Source organism: Miscanthus floridulus, chromosome 3, assembly GCF_019320115.1.
Source record: "Miscanthus floridulus cultivar M001 chromosome 3, ASM1932011v1, whole genome shotgun sequence".
Lineage (NCBI taxonomy): Eukaryota > Viridiplantae > Streptophyta > Magnoliopsida > Poales > Poaceae > Miscanthus > Miscanthus floridulus.
This window is the reverse complement of record NC_089582.1, coordinates 30,881,569-30,902,994: the sequence shown is the minus strand read 5'-3', so window position 1 is coordinate 30,902,994 and position 21,426 is coordinate 30,881,569. Positions and strand designations below refer to the sequence as shown.

Here is a 21,426-nt window from a genome sequence, read left to right as displayed (position 1 = left end):
CCCATCACCTGAGTCGAACGGAGGTCCATGGCCTCTCCACGTCTTCTTCACCCGGGCCGCCTCAGCCAAGATCGGAAACTCCTGACTCCGAAACACCCGCAGTGAGAGAGAGAGACGACGCGAGGTCCGAGAGCTCACTGGCGCAGTGAAACCCCCTGACGCAGGGTCGCCCTCCCCTCTGCGATGGTGCCGGAACCGCCGGGATGCGTGCCGTCGACGAGGGGATCCCCGTTGGCGCCGCTGTCGCCGAGGGGGACTCTCGGAGAGACGTGTCGGTTACGGAACTCGTTCGAATGATTGTCAACACAACACGAATATGATCTCACCATCCTTGAAGGTGATCTTGCCGAAATCCTTCAGCAATGTGCACGGTCTTCACTGCCTCCTAGGCTGATCGCGTGGTGCGCTTGCGAGAGAGCGAGCAATGCATCTCTGGAGGGGCCGAACGCAGGATGGCCGCCATGGCCAGCTTGTCATCTCGGTACTCCACCTGCTCACCTTCGTCAAGCGCGATGCTTGCCAGATTTCGGCCGCCTCCATGTCCACCTTCATCAATAGCGCCCAATTCTGGTGATTGGTACTTGTGAGCATAGGGTACCGGACTTGGCCGGTCTCCTTAATGATGCGCTCGACGATCATCCCTCCGCAACATCCACGGCGCGGATCGGACGACTGCGACACCCGACGGTGTGGCGGCGGCGAGCGAGAGCAATTCGCTCCGAGGATCGGCGGTGATCGGAAGGAGTGGACGGACATCGTGATCCGCACAGAATGGTAACCGCTCTGATTCCAAAGGTTGGGGCACGCTGGGGATTTCTCACCGCCGGCAAACTGGAAACGACGCACTCAGAGAAGCTCGGTGTTTTTGGTGCTGTCAACTGGCAGCGTTTTCAGTTGTTTATCTTGCAATATAAAGGAAACTTACAAGGAGCTATTCTCCTGATTGCGCGGCACGAGCGTCACTATGATCGTGCCATCCCACGACCACGCAAGGGCCACACAGGACTCGGACGTGCCTCCGCATGAACTAATCGCATGCGTCAGGCTTACAAGAACTCGACTGACGAAGCTGAAACTCTGAAACTGAAAGGGAAAGACAGACTCTGAAACTCTGAAACGAAAACGAAAGAGAACTGACTGACGAAACTGAAACTCTGAAATTGAAAGGGAAAGACAGACTGACAGGCTCTGAAACTCTGAAACGAAAACGAAAAACAGAGTGATGGTGAACAGCTGGAGTAGATCAACAGAAATAGCCTCCACATAAGAATACAGTACCAGATGATGCACCTGAACGGAAAGACAATGGCATCCTCGAATATCTTCAATCACTGATTATTTTTGGCCACTTGCTGGCATATTCTTTGTCTAAATACTTGGGTCTGTCCTTCAATTCTTCTACCAAGAACTTGGTTACTTCATCTGCTTGATTACCAACACTGAGATGCAACTCTTTGAGACTCTTAAGAGTCTCAATGCCATATATCCCTTCGAAGGCTTCAAACCGCATATCAATCCTTTCGAGTGCTGGCATTACGTCTTCAACTTTAACTGCAAAGCTCAGCCTTGGCACGAGAGTTGCAAAGAAGCGAAGCAGCTTTAGACTCTCGAATCCTCCAGGTGGAACAATGATCTCCCTATAAGTAAGCAGTTTATTTTCCTCAAGGATGTCCACTATGTCTCGATCATCCTTCCCTGCAGTGAGGGTAAAGGTGAGACTGAATAGTTTGGGCAGGTTCTGGATGAGCTTGAAAGTATCTTTTCGAAGAACTGTCACTGAAAGTGTCAGCTTGTAGAGATTATTGAGATCTTTGATCCACTTTGGGGGGCTCTCCATCTTGCCAGATAGCTCCAGCCCAACAAGGTACCTTGGAGGAGTGGACATGGAGTCCAGTGAGTTGATAAAGTCAGAGCCCTCATCATTGATTGCCAGAGTCTGCAGACCACAACTGCAGAGATATTCAATGGCGGAGCGTAATTGTTTGACGGTCTGACCACCCTCCTGTATGTTGAGCTTGTAAATGGCAAGCTTTCTTAGCCCCGTCAGCTGATGAAGGCTTGCTACAGCTGTTGAGTCCTCGTTGATCTCAATCCCTGACAGTATACGAAGTGCTTTCATTGGCTCCTTATTCTTTTCATTTGGCAACTTCAACGCCTTCTTCATTGGGTTTTTACTCCCTCCAAGCATGCTACGAAGACGTTTGAGCTGGCCAAAAGATTTTGGAAGCTCCTCAACTCTCGTCTCCCTTATGTCAAGAGTTTCCAGGTACTCGAGCTTTCCTATCTTTGATGGGATATGAACAACCTCTGTTCGTCGGAGGCTCAAATACTTGAGCACAAGCATTTTACATATGTCATTCAGATACTTATCTGTCATACCCTTCCAACCCTCAAGATCCAGAACTTGAATTATTCCATTATTGAATGAATGGAAAGGAAGTCGTCGGTTCTGGCTTCCAAACACTGTCAGTGATCGCACTTGGGACAAGTTCATGCCTTTTGTTGAATTCTCATGCTTGGAACCACTGCTTTGCATGGAGAGTCGACGGATTTTGTTGCTAGGAGTTGGCATCAGCCAATGGCCACCAACAACAGTAATAAAGTTCTCTTCACTTGATTTGGACACAATATACTCAAGAATCATGTCATGAACTTTAAAGGATTTTACCTTCCCATTGCTGCTGTGATCCTCAGGGCGTATTATCTTCCTACTTATGAGCTGATTAAAGTATGTTTCTGCAACTTCCTCTGCACTTAGCCCTTGCTTCTCTGTAACAAAACATTCAGATATCCATCGTCTGGTCAGACGCTTCTTATTAATTTTTGAACCCTTGGGAAATATGCTCAAGTACAATGAGCAGGTCTTGAGATCTGGAGGCAAATCATTGTAGCAATAATCGAGTATCCTTGTGACTCCATCGAGGGTAAGGGGAGCCACCTGCTCTGGAAATAATGTCTTGCAAACTTTACTCCAATGGTCATTCCCTTTTGTTGGGTTGCAAGCAACAAGGCCAGCCATGGTTACTATGGCCAAAGGCAGCCCCCCGCAATACTTCCATATCTCCTCATGGACCTTTTCTTTCTCACTAGAAATATCGGCTGAATGTGGATTATCAGTTCCCTCTCCTTTGGAGCACATCGTACCAGCAGCTTGTGATCTTGCATTCACACTTACGCTTTGCTTGCTTCTTTGGGATTCAGAAATACCTTGGTTAAATAGACTTTCGGACATATCATCAGTAAGAGCTTTAACTGTATGCAGATAATCATCAGTCCCATCTCTTTCTGAGCACGCGGCACCAACAGCTTGAAATCTGCTAGTCACAATTACTTTACTGCCTTTTGCTTGTGGCAACCAAATTTTAATTTTGTCCCAAGTTTCTACAGACCATATGTCGTCAATCAAGAAGATATACCTGTGAAGAAAAACCAAATAAAATACAATTAAAGTTAGAACAAATAAAACGTGCTAGATTATTTGTCTTTTGCATGACACGTCGTGACCAGCTAGATTTATGCATTAGTTGAATCCCTAACATACTCCAACTAGGGATGGCATCAAAGCTCAGCTAATTAAGTTCCTTGTGGTGGAGTATGACTGCATACCGGAGTTGAAGTCGTCCACTTGCAGTCAATGGAGAAGCTATAGCGTTACCCACAACAAAATATAAAACCAATAACTAGGATAAAATTTTCATCATGATTGCGGCTTAAATCCACACGCCTACAAAACAAGCGGAGCGCCGTTCCATTTGCTTTAGCTTCGCCATTCCTTACAGCGATGCACCTGTGAACTTCAACCTCGAGATCTGGTGGCCTAGTCTTTCTGATTGTGCTCATATAAATAGGGTACGTGCGTGTGTCCGTAGGTGTGAGTATGCATGCAAGTAGTATATGATTGTCAGTACGTGTACTATGATACAAAAAATAGGAATGACAACAGGTCACCATTTTGCACCCCGGCCCTACTGCTCCCATCAGATACAATACCTATGGATTGGATTGCCATTAGAATAGACTAGTCCATAAACATGTGGGTTCACACGGTTTAGAATTTTAGGTGACAAATAATCATTAGTCATTATTTATACCTTTGATTAAAACTACTTATATATATATTAAAGGGCAATGCTACAGTACAAATTTTACTTCCTAGGAGGTAATACCTCAAACGAATCTCAACCATTGATTTTCTAGATTTTTTGAATTAATAAATTAATTAATCTGAGAAAAGAAAAAGAAACATTGTTAAATCAACTCATCATGGGAGCCAAGCAAGGGCACACGGTCCCTTCCTTTTCCGTGGGCATCGTTCCCTTTGCCCTTTGCATGAAAAATACATTAAATATTCAGTTATAAAATAAGATACATGTATGAAAGAAATCAATAACCAACATATATATTAATTGATCCGTGAACTTTAGCTATCTAAAAAATATGTTACAAAATACAAACTCGATTAAAACTATATTACATAATCGAGTAGCTTTTTAATAAACTATATAGCTGTTACGTATATTGAGCACGTAAAGTGACTATGTAAAGTTCCGTATGCACGTAAAATTTCTTGTACTTTGGACATGTACGTATGGAAGATTGTGCATGACGAGGAGACCAGGATATCTGTCAAATCACGCATGCCTCAATCAAACCTAGACAAGATTTTTTATATCTAAAATATTCCTTATTTAGCTTTTTTATAAAATGAAAAATTCAATAAATATATTACCTCCTAGGATGTAATAGATGACCGTAACCGTCCGATCGAAACAAATGAACGGCTCATAGTCATTTAGGTGTACCGTAGCAAAGCCCCTTGCATGAGACTTCTATGTATCTTTCAATATGCATTTAGTAGGAACCTTAGCTTAAACTATGGTGACTCTTGTTAGAGTCCATATCTTATGATGTCATGAATCATAAATTATGAGTTTGAAATATAGGTTCTATTGATTGCTACATATTTTTAATCCTAAATTTAAATTAAAACTAGTATGTTTTATATATTAACACTCATTTTTACAATGTAAAAATAAATACCTTACATCATAGACTACACTCTTAAGTACCTACACCATGTTATTTATTATTAGTGGTAGATCTCGGAAGAAGACTTTGCTGGGTAGCAGTGCTGATCTCAAGAGGATGTTAGTATTTAAGCCATATATTCACTATGTACTCCAGAATCTCAAAGGCCACAAAGATATAACCACATGTGTTCTGCACTAACCTCCACACTTCTTAAGATGTTTGAGTTTTATTTTCAAATAATTAGAGCATCTCCCAGAGTCTTTCTAATGCTTACTTTCTAAATCATTATTTGGAGAGCCATCTGCATGAAAAACGTGTTTCATATCTTTTCACTCTCCAACATATTGTCTGTCTTGTGTGCATTCTGGAGAGCTATTCTCATTTTCTATCTTTGGCTAGCGAGAAATCCGAAGATGAATAATGGCTATTGGAGGGTGTTTTTACACTAAAATGACTATTCTTGTCAGTTAGAAAGAATACAAAGAGTCTCTTGGAGTTGTTGTTATAGGTACAGTAACGATATATTATACTATCAATATAGAAATGTCAAATATTTTAGTTAAAATATACAAATATATCTAAAGTAATTATTTATATAGATTATATGTAATGGTTATTAAGAATTTAAATAACTTGTTAAGATCATTAGCATAAGAGTCCATAAGGAAATATTTTTCATGATTGCTAAAATAGAATATATAGGTATTCTATATAGTACCCTGGTTATTGAATATTATTCATAGCACCAGCCTGGCTCATGCTCCCGGTCCATCTTTCTTTTTTCTCGCCGATGCCACCTGCAACCGCATTTGGGATCCGTTCCCAACCCACGTTCTCAACCGCTCCACTAGCTTGTCCCGTTCGCTCGTCCTGCTTCTGTCCGTAATCCTGCCGTCGCCACCCCACCAACTGGCGTTGCCTCTCTTCTCTCCGGCCTCTGGCGCCTCTCCCCACCCTTCCGGCGCGGAGCTACCCCGCACCGGCCGACACCGCCCCTCTCCCATCTGGTAGCGCCCCTTTCCCATCCAAACGATGCACCTCGTCCCCAACCCTGCACTACCGACCGTCCTAATAATTAACATCCTCAGCTCGCCACAAACACGGCCCCCAGCCAAGAAGACCTAGGCATGGGCGGGCACCGACGTGACCTCAGTTCACCCGGCACTGACGATAACCCACACCTTGCCTGCTTTATTTGTCACTTCGACATGCATATCCATTGCTCAAGTGTGCACGAGCTGGAGAGGTCTCCGAGCCCCCGCCCAGGCGCGTCGCTACCACCGCTTAACCCATGCTCTCCCATGGGCTAGAATCTTAGAAGACCTTATAAGCATTCGTTATTGTTTAGTACCTCTAACTAATCAAAAGTACTTAGATTAAATTATTTATTTTAATTTTATCTTTGTCATTTTCTAATACAATTTGCATATAAGATACTTTGTATCTATCTAGTTATGATAAATTTTTAAATTACCGATCTATATGTTTCTTCATTTATATCCATAATTTTTTTCAATTTTCATGGCGCCTCTGTGTATCTTCAAGAGGCATTTAGCTGAAATCTTAGCTTAAACTATGCTAGCTCTTGTTCTAGCCTATATCTTATGAAATCACGAATCAAAATGTTGGGACAAGCGTCCTAAACTAGGATGAGAGTAGAAGGCTCCTTCGAGAATGCTAGCAGGAGAAGCACCCCCCCCCCTGGGAGCTGGAGAAGGTCCCCCGGAGAAGGGCGACGGGAGAAGGCCTCCCGGTGAAGGCCGACGGGAGAAGGTCTCCCGAAGAAGGCTGACGGGAGAAGGCCTCCAGGTAAAGGCTGACGGGAGAAGGTCTCCCGGATAACGCTGGCGGGAGAAGGTCTCGCGACGAAGGTCTCTGACGAAGGTTCCGGACAAAGGCCCGATGGTTGCGCCGTGTGAAGGCTCCACGAAGAAGGCTTCACAGTGAATGTCTAATGCGGAGGCTCAGCGGAGAAGGTTTCGTGACGAATGTTCCGGTCGGAGAAGGTCCGGAGAAGGCCTCCCGACGAAGGCCTGGCCGGAGAAGGCCTGCCGACGAAGGCTCCAACACACAAGAGAGGAGAGTGAGGCGGCAACTAGGGTTTACGAAAAATGTGTGGCAGAGGAGAGAGCCCCCTTGCCCTCATGTTCTTAGCATTATATAGGCAAACGGTAATTTACAAGCGACCCCTCGGTTGGGGTGGGTTCTACATGCCACTCCAATGGTGCTAGTTGGGCCTCTTCTAGGGGACTTGGCCCATATGAATATGGCATGTCCCAACACTAAATTTTGATTTTTAAATATTAGTTTTATGGATTGATACAGATTTTTTATCCCAAGTTAAGTTGAAACTATGGTACTTATTGTATCTTTTATTAATACTCATTTTATGCTTTTAAAAATAAGGACTTTAGGTTATACACTACACTCTTAAGTATGATGATGACATAAACAGTCATTTAAAACCTGCACCACATTGCTTAGATTAGTAGTAGAGGTTGAGGGAAGATCTAGGATAGGTAGTATTAATCTCAAGAAGAAATTCAAATTACCTTTATAATGACTATTTACTTCAAAGAAATCTAAAAGGCTGGAAAGTTATGTCACAACATGTGGTGTGCACTAACCTCCTCCACTTCTTAAGGTGTTTGAATTTTCATATGAAAGAATTATATGTGTACAAAAGGTTATGTTATTAATGTAGATCTGCCAAATGTTTTAGTTAACAAGTATAAAATATATCTAGCAATAACTTATATAATTTTATGTCATGGGTTATAATATAACTTTAAATATTTTGTTAGTTTCACTGAAACATGATATATATAATCTCATATATGCAAGTTTACTTGGTCCACATGATGGCACAGTATATGTGCTTACTTTTTTCAAATTTTAAATATTAATATAAATAGGAGTGGGTAATGCAGAAACAAATATACTCATCTGTTCCAAATTATAAGTCGCTTTGATTTTTTTGGTTCATCAATTTTGCTATGTATCTAGACATATTATTATATTTAGATGCATAGCAAAATGGATATACCAAAAAAATCAAAGCGACTTATAGTTTGGAACAGAGGGAGTACAATTTATGGCTCTTTAAACTGATTATTTGTAATAGAAGATTTTGATGATTTAGATATTGATTTGAGTGGACAAGTTTGTAATTAGATGTAGATACATTAAATTATGTTTTTTAATGGCTAAATCAGCAATTTATTGACAGATTTAGGCGTCACCTTATGTTGATTTACACAAGCAAAGAGGTGGATAATATCCAATGGCTATTATTATCAATAGTGATTAGAGTTAACATGATTGATGACCAGATGTATTTTATTAGAATTTACCTTTTTTCGAGCAGGCCTCAGGAGGATTATCATGGAGTCTCCGTTAGGGACCTCTCCAATTAGAATTTCTATAATTTATGTTTTTTTAGAAGTGCAACATGTATTTAGTTGAAACCTAAGCTTAAGTTATATAAAACTCTTGTTGCACCCCTTTATGTGGCATCATGAATCTATAATTTAGCTTTCAACTTTAATCTAGATGTTTTAATTTTTTCTCTTTTTTAAGTTGAAACTCTATCACTTACTATATATTTGATTCAAAAATTATATTTTTTATTTTATTAAAAATATTGTAGGTTCCAGGGCAGGCTCTTGGTTCTTACAACAACATGATGTTTCAATCAAAATATATAAACTTATTTAATATGACAACTCATAAAATTTATCCACGGAGTATTAATATAACTTAAAGTAATATGTCCGTGTTATTACTATGTGGCTTATTAAGGAACAATTTTCCATATTTGATAAGTTATAAAAAAATATTTATCCTAATGTATACATGTTTACTTAGCTTATATGGCAGAGCGTAGCATTAAACTTACTTTTTACTTGTGTGCAATTTAGGAGTTAAAGTAATCTGTCAGTGTTATTATTATGTGGCTTATTAAGGAACAATTTTCCATATATTTGATAAGTTATAAAAAAATATTTATCCTAATGTATACATGTTTACTTAGCTTATATGGCAGAGCATAGCATTAAACTTACTTTTTACTTTTGTGTAATTTAGGAGTGTTAGTATTAGTATATAACTTAAAGTGAATTGTTATGTCATTGCTACGTGGTTTGTTAAGGAACTGTAACACCTTGCATCCAAAATTTGCTTATGGCCAACTCCTCACGCAGAATGGACCGGTATATGCGTAACACCTTTCTTACACTTCCATTCTCGTTTCGTATAAAAGGGTTAATCCAGAGGTGCTATATTTGGAACGACAAGGATTATAAGGTGGCTCTTATTCTCCTAAACTTCCAAGATGGTATTAAGGGTGTGTTCGTTTGAGCTATGGCTTCTAGAAAAGTTGTTGTGAGGTGTGGGCTATAGAAAAACTATTGCGGGCTGTGGATTGTGATAATGTTGAAAGCTATTTGGTTGAATAGTTGTGGCTTCTGAAAAACCATTGTTAGTTGATTCCACGTGTCATCTGTGACCCCACGTGTCAACCACCCAATACATACTTCTCTGTTTTTTTCATGTGGGTTTCTTCTCATGTCGTCGACGAAGCAAAGGAGGCCAGCAAGGGGCGGCAAAAGCTCGTGGCCTAGGGGTGTTGGCGAGGGGCGGCGAAACTCGCATCCTATGGGTGCCGGCGAGGGGCGGATCTCCGACCGAGGGGCACCGACAAGGGGTGGAGCTCTTGCCTAGCTAGGGGCGAGGGGCTAGCAGCATGACGGCTGATGTTGGAGCGCTGCGGCCATAGTGGACCCACCCTGCAGTGCAGCGGACTTGGAGCGGACCGGTGTGGAGCGTCGCGATGTCAACGGGGAATTCCCCGTCGGGGGTTACTGCCCCATCCCCGTCCCCGCGGGGGCAAATTTCCCCCGTCCCCGTCCCCGTCCCCGTGAAGGCTCATGGGGAGCACTTCTTCCCCATCCCCGTCCCCGCTCGGGGATTTAATCCCCGCGGGGATCCCCATCCCCGCATCAACTGCACACCCACGCTGCTGTCATCCTGGATTTCCGCACCTAGACGCGCCGTCGCCGACGAATCCGCACCTGGAGGCACCATCGGTGGAGCCCATGCAGCCGGATCTGGTGGAGGCGGTGGAGGTCGAGCAACGCCGCCGCCGCTTGCTGTATCGGGTGCGTGTGGCCCCCCGCTGCTGGATCCGCTCCTCGCGTTGGATTTGCCTCCTCGCCGCAGATCCGCCGCCTCCATTGCTGATGCGCCCTCCGCGCCAGGGCCTACGCCTCCAGGGGCCTCTACCGCGCCATCGACAGAGGAGCCTCGCTCGCCGCTAGAGCCCTGCAGAGGAGACGCGGTTTCACCGACAAGGTCACCACGACTTTGCCTGGATCTGTGGAAGGAGGTCCCGGATTCACCAAAGAGGCACGGGCTTCTCCCAGAGCGTGCTCGGCTTCTCGTGGGATTGGGGAGGGCAATCGGTAGAAAGAACGAACTAGTAGGCATCATAGCCAGTGGCAGGTGAGTAAGTTTCACGAAAACTTCCATCTCACATCCGGTGGAAGCAGGTCTCTAGCTGCTGAGAAATTTGAATTTTGGGAATAGCTTATTTCTTTTTTTAAGAATTACACAGAACGCACGCTCACAACGCATGCAGACTTATCCCTATGAACACGCATGCAACCCCTACCCCTATAAGGTTCTTCGAAAACTGGACCAGCAAACCATTGAGATTGATGAAGTCAGTATTCACCTCACTATCGACGAGAACGTTGCCTATCACTGAAAGCACAACGCCGTTAAATCCGAATATTTGTTCCCACGAGGAGTCGAACTCAGGACCCGAGATGCTACTAAGACTTGTAACCACTAGGCTATGGCCCTCTCACTACCGGGAACAGGATCTTGGGCACACGGCAAAGGCACGAAAACACATGGCAATCCCTTGTAAAGGGCACTCGGTAAAATTTTTATCGGCAAAGAATATTTGCCGAGTGTTTTTTGTCGGGCACTCGGCAAAGACTTTGCCGAGTGCCCAAAAAACACTCAGCAAACATTTTTCGAAAAAAATTAAAAAAAAACAAGCACCACCGCCCGCCACCACCGGCCGTCACCCACCACCGAGCTGCCTCCCGCCGCCACCAAGCCCGCCACGCCACCACGCCCGAGCTACTAGTGCCGAAGCTAGGTCCCGCCTCGACCACGACCACCGCGCGGTCAGCCATCGCGCACACCACCACGAAGCCCGTGCCCACCACCACGGAGTCTGCCGCCTCTCGCGGGGCCCTCGACGCGAGGCCTCGCCCCGCGAGTCCCCGCCGGATCCGGGGAGGAGGGGCGGTGCGGTGGCCGGATCCGGGGAAGAAAGGTGAAAGGAGGGGCGGGGCGGTGGCCGGAGAAAGGGAGAGGAGGGGCCGGGTCCCCGCCAGATCCAGGGAGGAGGGGCGGTGCGGCGGCCGGATCCGGGGAAGAAAGGTGAGAGGAGGGGCAGGGTGGCGGCCGGAGAAAGGGAGAGGAGGGGCGGGGTCCCCGCCGGATCCGGGGAGGAGGGGCGGTGCGGCGGCCGGATTCGGGGAAGAAAGGTGAGAGGAGGGGCGGGGCGCGCGGATTTGGAGAGAGGGAGGCGGGGCGGCGGATTTGGAGAGAGGGAGGAGAGGCCGGGGCGGCGGATTTGGAGAGAGGGAGGAGGGGCCGGGCGCGCGGCGGCGGATTTGGAGGGCAGATTTGGAGAGAGGGAGGCGAGTTTTTTTTTCATTTGCCGTGTGTTTTAGATCTGAGCACTCGACAATTTTTTTTTTATTTTTTTCTTCTTTTTTCAGAAAAAGATTTTATTTCTTTGCCGAGTGTTTTTTTTACACTCGGCAAACCCCCTCTTTGCCGAGTGTTTTTTTTACACTCGGCAAACGCCCTCTTTGTCGAGTATTTTTTTGTTCCGAGTGTTTTTAAAGCAGCACTCGGCAAAGAACTTGTTCGCCGAGTGCCCGAGGAAAGACACTCGGCAAACAGAAAAACACTCGGTAAATTTGAGGATTCCGGTAATGTTTCACGGAAAATCTGATTTCTTCGTAGAATATAGGAGGGAGTTTGTCCCTTTGGTTGGCTTTTGGCTTTTGGTTTTTTAAGAAGAAAAAAAACAGGTTGGGAAGCCAACCAAAGCCACCCTAAACCCACCAACTACAACTTCTCATGTACCATGTGGGCTAAGAACACAACTACTACAGGCTTCTATCTAACTAGGATTTTTTCCCTCTAAAAAAATTCTAGCACTATATATATAGTACTTATTAAACTATTTTCCATATCAGATTAGATTGGATTTAAGGAATATTTTCTTTTGTACAAACCAAGATGGATGAGTGCAAATTTAGGGAGGGGGGTTAAGTTTAGATTAACATTTATAATAATAAATATGGGTAATTTAGATACAAGAGGCTATTTCACGTATTTTCATATACGCTGCACGCAGTCTGCAATATGGCTACTAAAAGCAAAGCATTGGTTTAGAGGTACCTCTTTCCTCGCAGGCGCGATTGCAGTTCATCGATAAGTTGGTCACGGGTCATGTTGTCTATCTTGCTCTGTGTCCCTTGAGTACCACCATCATTGCCTTGCTTGCTCTGAACACGGAAGAGTGGCACAAGCCGCTTCGATAGGCCTGGTTTGATGCCAGCAGCTAGGTTCTTCTCTGCAGGTGTCCCTGTGCTGCGGTCTTGTTGTTCCTGCTCTATGTCCCGTGGCTTGATTTGGCCCAGAATATCCCTGAGGACTTGATCTTCGTCATAGTTTTGTGACACCGTGACTAACGCTCGGCAGTCGAATTCTTTCCCGAAATCCCGATACAGTTTGGTGGCAATGGTGGTCTTTCCCACCCCACCGAATCCGACAATGGCAAGAACAGCACGATCAGAATGTTTACCCTCTTTTTCCATCCAAGTCTGAAGCTCCTTCATGTCCTCCTTCACAACCACCGGATTCAGCGTGTGGATAAGCTGACGGTTGGGCATAAGATGTTCACCAATGCCAGACGTAAGAGCATGGGTTGCTCCCGCTCCGGGGCTGCTGCCATCTTTTTTGCCTGGGTTATCAACTCCATATCTACCTCGCCGCTCAGCAATGTGCTGCGCCCTAACCTTGAGCTCAGCAATCTTGGAAGCAATTTGACGGCGAGGCCAAAACGTTCGCAGCTCGTAGATTCTCGTCACTATGAAGGAGCATGTTGTATCGCTGAGGGGATCGTGAGGTAGGCGGTGGGCGAAATCATCGATGCAGTCTTCCATGTCATATGCCATGTCACGGATCTGCTTCATCCAGTTCTTGATCCGGAGGTCGTGGTCCTCTTGGGTCGAGCCTAGGTCACCAAGGAATGCCTGCATGGTGGCGAGCTCGTCGGTGATGTACTGAATGTCACCTCGTACGCCACGGATCAGAGTGTACTCCTGGGCAAGGAGGCCTCCCAGCTTGCCCAGGAGAGATTTCATGGTGGCATCCGAAGCACCCACCACAAGCTCCATCTTCTCCTTCTCTACACTCTTCAATACTGCAATCTCTTTCCTGCTGTTGCAAATGCAGCGAAGTATGAGTGGTGGCTGAAAGCTCAGAGCGAGCACAGAACACGGATAAACATCCACTGCCTTCCCAGCAGTAGTTAGTCTATCTATAAATTATTAAAAGGAAAGAACAACTACATATCTAATCAGCACATGAAACAATTCTTGTGAATGTTAAATTTCCCCCGATCAAAGAACCACTGCAAATATGCCAATGAAAGAAACGCAAATTCGAGCTCTAATATCAACAACCAAACAATACTAGAACAAGTCCAATTGAACGGTGTTCTCCAATTTACACATTTTATTTGAATCAAGGTGCTAATTAATTGACCTTGGCCTCTCTCAGTCTGCTGCGACGATCCCCGCAAGGTTTTGAACAATCAACTAACACGGCAAGGAAACAAATAAGCTACCAGATAACAAAACGGAAGCAGAAAATAACAGGGAGAGGGCAGAGGAGGCAGATATGAACACGACCCTACCGAGGAGGTTTTAACAGGCATCGGTGGCCACGGTGGCCGCCGTCCGTGGCGTCAGCGCACGGTACAGACGAACTGAAGGCCGATGGGAGGTTAAGATCCGTAAATCGTTTTTGTTTGTTTGGATGAAACAAAGGAGGTGACCGAAAGAAGACTGTGGCAGCGGTGCCAGCGTCAGCGTTGGATTAGGCGTGCCGGGGAGGAGGGGGGAGGGGAAACACGAGGTTGGTTGCGGTTGCGGTGGCGGTGGCGGCGGCGGCGGTGGCGGTCTCGCCATGAAGAGGAAGTAGGATGTGCCCGGGCAGGAACTCGGACGGGGATGTTGCTAGTTGCCCGAAGGACATATTGGACATTTCTTATTTATTAACACAGTTTTTCTAGTTACAAGAGTCTCTTTACCTCCTCTCTTTATATTCTTTTTAATTTAATAGAATAGAGACTCTTCAAAAGTCACTTTAAATAGATCACTAAATATGGATATTCTTTATTTTAATTCAAAGCTGAAAAGCGTCTCTTTATAGTGTGCAAAGAAAAGTTATCGAAAAAATGATTTTTATTTAAATAACTAGACCTATAATATAAAACGGAGTGAGTAATTATATTGGGGTCAAGTTGTAAGATCTCAAGGATGGGATCGCACACTTCAAAGAAAAAACTCTGACTCAAACAACAAGCGTCCTGTTTGTTTGGCTTAAAAGCCGTATTTTTTCAGCCAACGAACAGTATTTTTCTCTCACAACAAATCAGCCAACAGTATTTTCAGCCATGACTTATCAGCCAAATAAGCCCAAACGAACAGGGCGAAGTTCTGCAAGTAGAATAAATACGTACTCCAAAGACGTTTGACTAATAAGTAGCATACAACACTAAGCGTATGTTTGGAGCCCCTTCTATAAATTTTAGAGCTCTAAAAACTTTAGAGCATTTTATCTCAGTTTTAAGCTCTAAAGCTTAAACATGAGATAGGCTAAAGTTTAGAGCTAAGTTTAAACCACTTCTTTGGAGACTTTAGCTCTAAATTTTAGAGGTCTAAAGTATTTAGAGGGTTGAATCCAAACAACCCTAAGACTACCTGCGGGTGGGAACTCCCTACGGAAACTGCTCCTCCCTCGAGGCATCCTCTCACCGGCCTCTACGCCACTACATCGATCCACATCCTCTCTCTCCCATCCGGCGACCACGCTGATAGTTAGAGCAGTGGGGAACCGACCCCTTCGTAGATCTAGGTTTGTTCTCTGTTTCTTGCAGGGTTTGGTTTCTGATGTCAACGACGAGGTGCAGATGCACCCAAGAAAAAATAAAATACCATCGAGTGGATCGATTTTTCATATGGTTACGGCTCAAGTTTACGCACCTATAAGGCACAAGCACCATTATCTAATTTGCCCTTGTTTTGTCACCGAATCCGATGGACTATATGGACTATATGTTTACTCTTAGCAGAAGACAATATATATCGTATCATCAATCAACATTCAAACGATGGAATTATACAACTGAAGTGTGATTTGGCAATCAGGTATTGATAACCACGAAGGTACTATGAAAGCAACACACGTGGTCCAACCTCTATTCAATTCATTTCCCTTTCAAGTACTATGCATAATGATTACGGTATGGAGACGACCCGGCCGGCGGTAGGCCAAAGTGACCAATCAGGCAGTTAATGAAAACGCTCTCTCATCGATAGCTGTTAATGATTGAGAAAGGTATAACAGCTCAGGAGCAACCCAAGAGAGTGTCTAAAAATAGGCAACAAAATTTATAATTCAGCTTTCTCTAAAATAAAATAGAAATCTCTCTCAAAAGCTAGATCATTCCAACAGCCTATCTAAATTCGCCGCTTTTCATATTCAAAACTGTCGCATCATCGTTCATTTTTTTTTTCCTGTCACACGCTGTTGCCACAGTTCGTTGAAGATTAACCATACCTGCATATTCAGACTGCAGTAGTGGGAGCAGTGACTAGCAATTAACCAGGGGCCAGTTTAGCTGCCGAAAATTTTGGCAAAACGACACTGTAGCATTTTTGTTGTTATTTGATAATTAGTGTCCAATCATAGTCTAATTAGGCTTAAAAGATTCGTCTCGTGGATTTCGTCTAAACTGTGTAATTAGTTTTATTTTTTATTTATATTTAATGTTTCATGCATGTATCAAAGATTCGATGTGACGGGAAATCTTGAAAAATTTGACGTTTTGGAGGGGAACTAAAGCCCCAGATTCACGCTACTCAAGGCATCGCTACTAGTACCTACCATCCAAGGTACACCGTCCACATTTCACTTTTTTTCTTTCCTGATCCAAGACTGGGAGTAGAACTACAAGGGGAAGAATGAATCCATTCATTCTTATCTTGATTTGAATGACTCTTGCTGTACTTCGGTGCCGCATGCAAAGCCAGTTGTGGCGGGCTTGATGGCAACTCCCGGGAAACAAGATCTGCCGGCTTGATGGCAACTCCCGGGAAACAAGATCTGCCGTCCGCTCGTTCGGGAAGGGCGAGCGCTATGCGAGAAGAGGTGCACGGAGGCGAGACTTCACCCATCACCGAAAACTGGTTTCGTACTTTTATCATCCCGTAAGGTGGTTTCGCTCGTTTGCCATTATAAAACTGATGTAACCTGCTAAAATATATTTCAGGTAGTTTTAATTCGTGGAAAAAAAGACACATCCTTCCGGTTCTACCCCTGCCTGCTTTCTCACCGCATGCCGTGTCCGGCTGCGTATCCTCGCAGCGCTGCTCCGCACACCGCCAACGAGACGCAGCAGGGAGGAGGCCCGGACGAGCAGCATAAAAGCAGGAGGTCGGTCTCTGTGATGGACGCTGTGGGGCGGGGAGCGGGGGCCGCTGCCGGCGCCGGGGGCGGAGGGCACGACGCCGGTGGAGGAGGCTGCGCAAGAAGCAGACCCACGAGCGGCGCTGTGCGAGTCACCGTCAGGCCGGGCTGTTCGAACTGCCGCGCGCTTGTGCGCGAGCAGCCGTCGAGCTTTTTGTCAGGACAGGAGGGTGGAACGATGAGCCCCAACGTGCTGCTCCTCCCCGCGCTCGGCTCTGGCCACCTCAGGTCGCTCATTGAAGCCGGGAACCGCTTGGTCGGCCACGGCGCCGGCGGCAGAGACGACCACCTCGGCCGAGAGTTCACGGTGACCGTCCTCGTCGTGCAGCCGCTGACGCCAGAGTCGGCATCCGAGGTGGGTGAGCACGTCCGGCGCGTGCGGCGTCGGGCATTGGCGTCCGGTTCAACCACCTCGCGGCCTTGGAGCCCCTCGTGGACTACGCCGACGTGCGTCCATGGTTCGACGTGCAGCCGCGGGCGTCGGTGGTGTTCCTCTGCTTCGGGTCCGGGTCTCCGGGAGCTTGGGCTGGTTCGACGCCACCAAGGCCCTCCTGCGGCTGGCTCGCGGCACTTCCTGTGGGCGCTGCACGGCCCTCCCGCGGCCGGCTCGCGGCACCCGTCGCGGCACTTGTATGGGCTGGGACGGTGGCGGCGCTTAGATGGCCGGACGGAGGCAGCACCTTGTGCGTCGATCCGTTTTGTCCACGGACGGGGAACGGTGACCGTCGTATAAGGAGAAAGGAGGCAGGGGTAGAACCGGAAGGATGTGTCTTCTTTTTTTCCACGAATTAAAACTATCCGAAATGTATTTCAGCGGGTTACAACAGTTTCATAATGGCAAACGAGCGAAACCAATTTACGGGATGATAAAAGTACGAAACCAGTTTTTGATGATGGGTGAAATGCCAAAGTCTACGCGGAGGCGAGAGAAGAGAGCTTAGCTCTAATGCAAGCAACAAGTTGGGCACGAAATTATAGATAGTAGTGCACCCAATAAAGATGTATATGAGCAGTGGCGGAGCTTGCATGAATATGTAGGGGGGCCAATTCAAAGCTACACTGCTACAGTATTTACCAATAGTAGTATAGACAATTGAAATTCTGTGGGAAATCTTTGTTTTTTCAAGTTCTATCCATATAGACTGCAATGAACAATTGGAATTCTATCAAACAAGAATGAACAATGTGCAGATTTACATACTTGTAAGTTGTGATCCACTCATCAGCATCAGCAAGCATGGTACGAGAGAGGCATGAATTAATTGCATGCATGCAGGGACATACAAACCTCCAGAGTGATATAGCCGAAACAAGAGGGGCAGGACCCAGTTTGGCCCCACGTAGCTCTGTCCGTGCTTCTAACCGTGGGCTAACGGGCTATTTGACACGGCTCCGGTAGCAGAAGTGGCAAGAAGCTGTAGCAAACACCACAAAAAGCTAAACTATTTTTTTTGTACGGAAGAGGAGTGACCACTACCCGAGTAAGGGTACGTACGTACCTCAGCCAGAGGTATAACGACACATATTTCAAATCCCCAAAAGGTCACAAGAAACAAGGTGCACTAAATGGGCGGACACTAAGCCTTGGGGCGAGGACTCCATGCGCCACGAGTCTCCCATGGTAACTCGATGGCAAGGACTCAGTTCAGTGTTGACTGAGTTGTGCCCAGGTCACGCAAGGCATCGAGTCGCGAGACATAACTAGGAAATTTATTAGCCCGCAGCATATATCCTCATTTTTTTACAGGGCAAGGGGGGGCCGGAGCCCACTATGGCCAATGGGTGGCTCCGCCGGTGTATATGAGGAGAAAATAGGAAAGAGAATGAAAACATCTAATAATAAAAAAAGTTTATATACAAAAAAAAACGACTAACTATTGTATAACTTAGCTCTTATAACTTGACTTATAGCCAAAGACCTAGCTCTATTATTGATTTTGCTCGAACACCTCACTGTTGCCGCAACCAAAGATTGGTGACAAGCATCTGTCCCTCCTAAGCATGGACCATGGTTCATGGTTGATAGACACCGGGGCAGGGCTCCTAGAGGCATGGGCCCACCGGGGAGCGAACCTGTTACTTGTGCTAGCATTTGATGCCACATGTTATCTGTCCGGAGCCTTTATGGGCTGTTTAAATCCACAAACTAAATTTTAGTTGGCTAGATTTAACTGCTAGGGATACAAACGGTCTAGCTAAAGACTAGCTAAAATTTAACTGACTTTAGCTAATTCAACCCAGCGGCTCAGTTAAAATTTAGCTAGGTCTATTAGCTCGAGGATCTAAACACCTCAGCTAAAGTTTAGGTAGAAGAACTTTTAGCTGGCTAAATTTTAACTTTGAAATTTTAGCGGGCTAAATTTTAACTGGGTGGACCAAACATGCCCTTAGGCCCCGTTTAGATGCAAGTCAAAATCCAAAAATTTTCAAGATTCCCCGTCACATCAAATCTTGCGGCACATGCATGGAGCATTAAATGTAGGTAAAAAGAATAACTAATTGCACAGTTTACCTGTAATTGACAAGACGAATCTTTTAAGCCTAAATAGTCCATAATTAGACAATTTTTGCTAAATACAAACGAAAGTGCTGCAGTAACCTAAAGCCAAAAATTTTCGCATCTAAACATAGCCTTACCAATGTTCATTTGGAAATCACGTACCGGAGATTCAATGCCACCTTTAGTTCGGTCGGGATCCGCGTGCACTACACCAAAGCGTATTCATTTGGAAATCCACCCTCTCACAAAGCAATCAGGTATTGTGAAAGCAATACACGTGGTCCAACCTCTATTCAATTCATTTCCCTTTCAAGTACTATACATAATGACTCCGGTATGGAGAGGACCCGGCCGGCGGTAGGCCAAAGTGACCAATCAGGCAGAATGAAAACGCTCTCTCATGAATACCTGTTAATGATTGAGAAAGGTATAACAGCGTAGGAGCAACTCCGAGTGTCTAAAAATAGGGCAACAAAATTTATGATTCAGCTATTCTCTAGAATAGAAATCTATCTCAAAAGCTAGATCATTCCAACAGCCTATCTAAGTAGGTGTTTGGTTCCTTCTTCTAAATTTTAGTCGTTGTCCCATCGAATATTTGACACATGTATTGAGTATTAAATATAGACTAATTACGAAACAAATTACACAACTTGCGACTTTGCGAGACGAATCTTTTAAGCCTAACTAGTCCATGATTTGACAACGTTGTGCTACAGTAAACATGTGCTAATGATTGATTAATTAGGCTTAAAAAATTTATCTCATGAAGTGCCGACGGATTATGTAATTTATTTTTTATTAATATCAAACACCCCGTACGAAATCCTCGTATTTTTTTAGTCACGGATCCCAACACCTCCTAAATTCGTCGCTTTCCGTATTCAAAACTGTCGCATCATCGTTCATTTTTTTTTTCTGTCACACGCTGTTGCCACAGTTCGTTGAAGATTCACGCATCTTCAGACTGCAGGCAATTAACCAGATTCACGCTGCTCAAGGCATCGCTACTAGTACCATCCAAGGTACATTTCACTTTTTTCTTCGCCTGATCCCAGACTGGGAGTAGAACTACAAGGGGAAGAATGAATCCATTCATTCTTATCTTGATTTGATTAAGGCTGTGTTTAGTTGGAGGGAAAATTGGAATTTAGGTACTGTAGCATTTTAGTTTTTATTTGGTAAATAGTGTTCAATTATGGACTAATTAGGCTCAAAACGTTCGTCTCGCGATTTCCAACCAAACTGTGTAATTAGCTTTTTTCGTCTACATTTAATGCTTCATGCACGTATCGTAAGATTCGATGTGACAAATACTGTAACACTTTTTTAGAACTCTTTTTAGAACTGAACACGGGCTAACTCTTGCTGTTCTTGGGTGCCGCATCCAAAGCCAGTTGTGGCGGGCTTGGCAACTCGCGCGGGAAACAAGATCTGCCGTCCGCTCGTTCGGGAAGGGCGAGCGCTACGCGAGAAGAGGCGCGCGGAGGCGGATGGCGAGCGGCTGCGGCTCGCTTTTTTTACCCAGTTAGAAGTACGGAATAGACTGCTTGTATTTTGGAACAGCACATAGAACAGCCTTAGACTTGATAAGCCAAATAGCTTTTTTCTTGGAGTTGCTCAAAGAGCAGATACAACAATTATCTTACAGCCAAGCTAGTTAGCATTTTTACTGGACGAGAGACGAGAGAAGAGAGCTTGGCTCTCATGCAAGCAATAAGTTGGACACGAAAGTATAGACAATAGTGGCACCCAATAAAGATGTATATGAGGAGATAATAGAAAGCAGAATGAAAACATCTAATAATAAAAAAAGTTTATATACGTCCTGTTCGCTTGTTGGTTTCAGCCAGCCCAAACCAGCCAGCCAACAGTGTTTTATGTGCTGTTGATAGACCATGGTTGATAGACACCGGGGCAAGGCTACCGAGGCATGGGCCCATCAGGGAGCGGACCTTGTCGACGAAATATGATCGGCAGTCCACCGAGGGGGGTGCCCGTGGTGGTAGATTATCGGTAGACGGTGCGTGTAATCAGGAACCAGA

At 45.2% G+C, this 21,426-nt stretch overlaps 1 protein-coding gene across 4 annotated transcripts; it reads right to left on the bottom strand.

Moving 5' to 3' along the window:
• Positions 1-869: 869 nt before the first annotated feature.
• Positions 870-14,383, bottom strand: LOC136541540 (disease resistance protein Pik-2-like). 4 transcript variants are annotated; one of them, XM_066533469.1, is made up of 4 exons: positions 14,045-14,383; positions 13,894-13,946; positions 12,523-13,566; positions 870-3,416 (listed from the first exon to the last, which is right to left on the bottom strand). In XM_066533469.1, the coding sequence occupies exons 3-4, from the start codon at positions 13,521-13,523 to the stop codon at positions 1,325-1,327; spliced, it is 3,093 nt and encodes a 1,030-aa protein (XP_066389566.1). In that variant the 5' UTR covers positions 13,524-13,566; positions 13,894-13,946; positions 14,045-14,383; the 3' UTR covers positions 870-1,324. The 4 variants fall into 4 exon arrangements, with proteins under 4 accessions (XP_066389566.1, XP_066389567.1, XP_066389568.1 ...); XM_066533470.1 differs by having other exon boundaries at positions 12,523-13,563; XM_066533471.1 differs by lacking the exon at positions 13,894-13,946.
• Between the last annotated feature and the right edge of the window lie 7,043 nt (positions 14,384-21,426).

What these genes read in the sequence shown, in the direction of transcription:
- LOC136541540 (XM_066533469.1), bottom strand. Translation starts at nt 13,523, where the DNA reads ATGGAGCTTGTGGTGGGTGCTTCGGATGCCACCATGAAATCTCTCCTG. An exon ending in TCGCGCCTGCGAGGAAAGAG is followed by an intron (nt 3,417 to 12,522) that starts GTACCTCTAAAC and finishes TTTTCTTCACAG; the next exon opens with GTATATCTTCTTGATTGACG.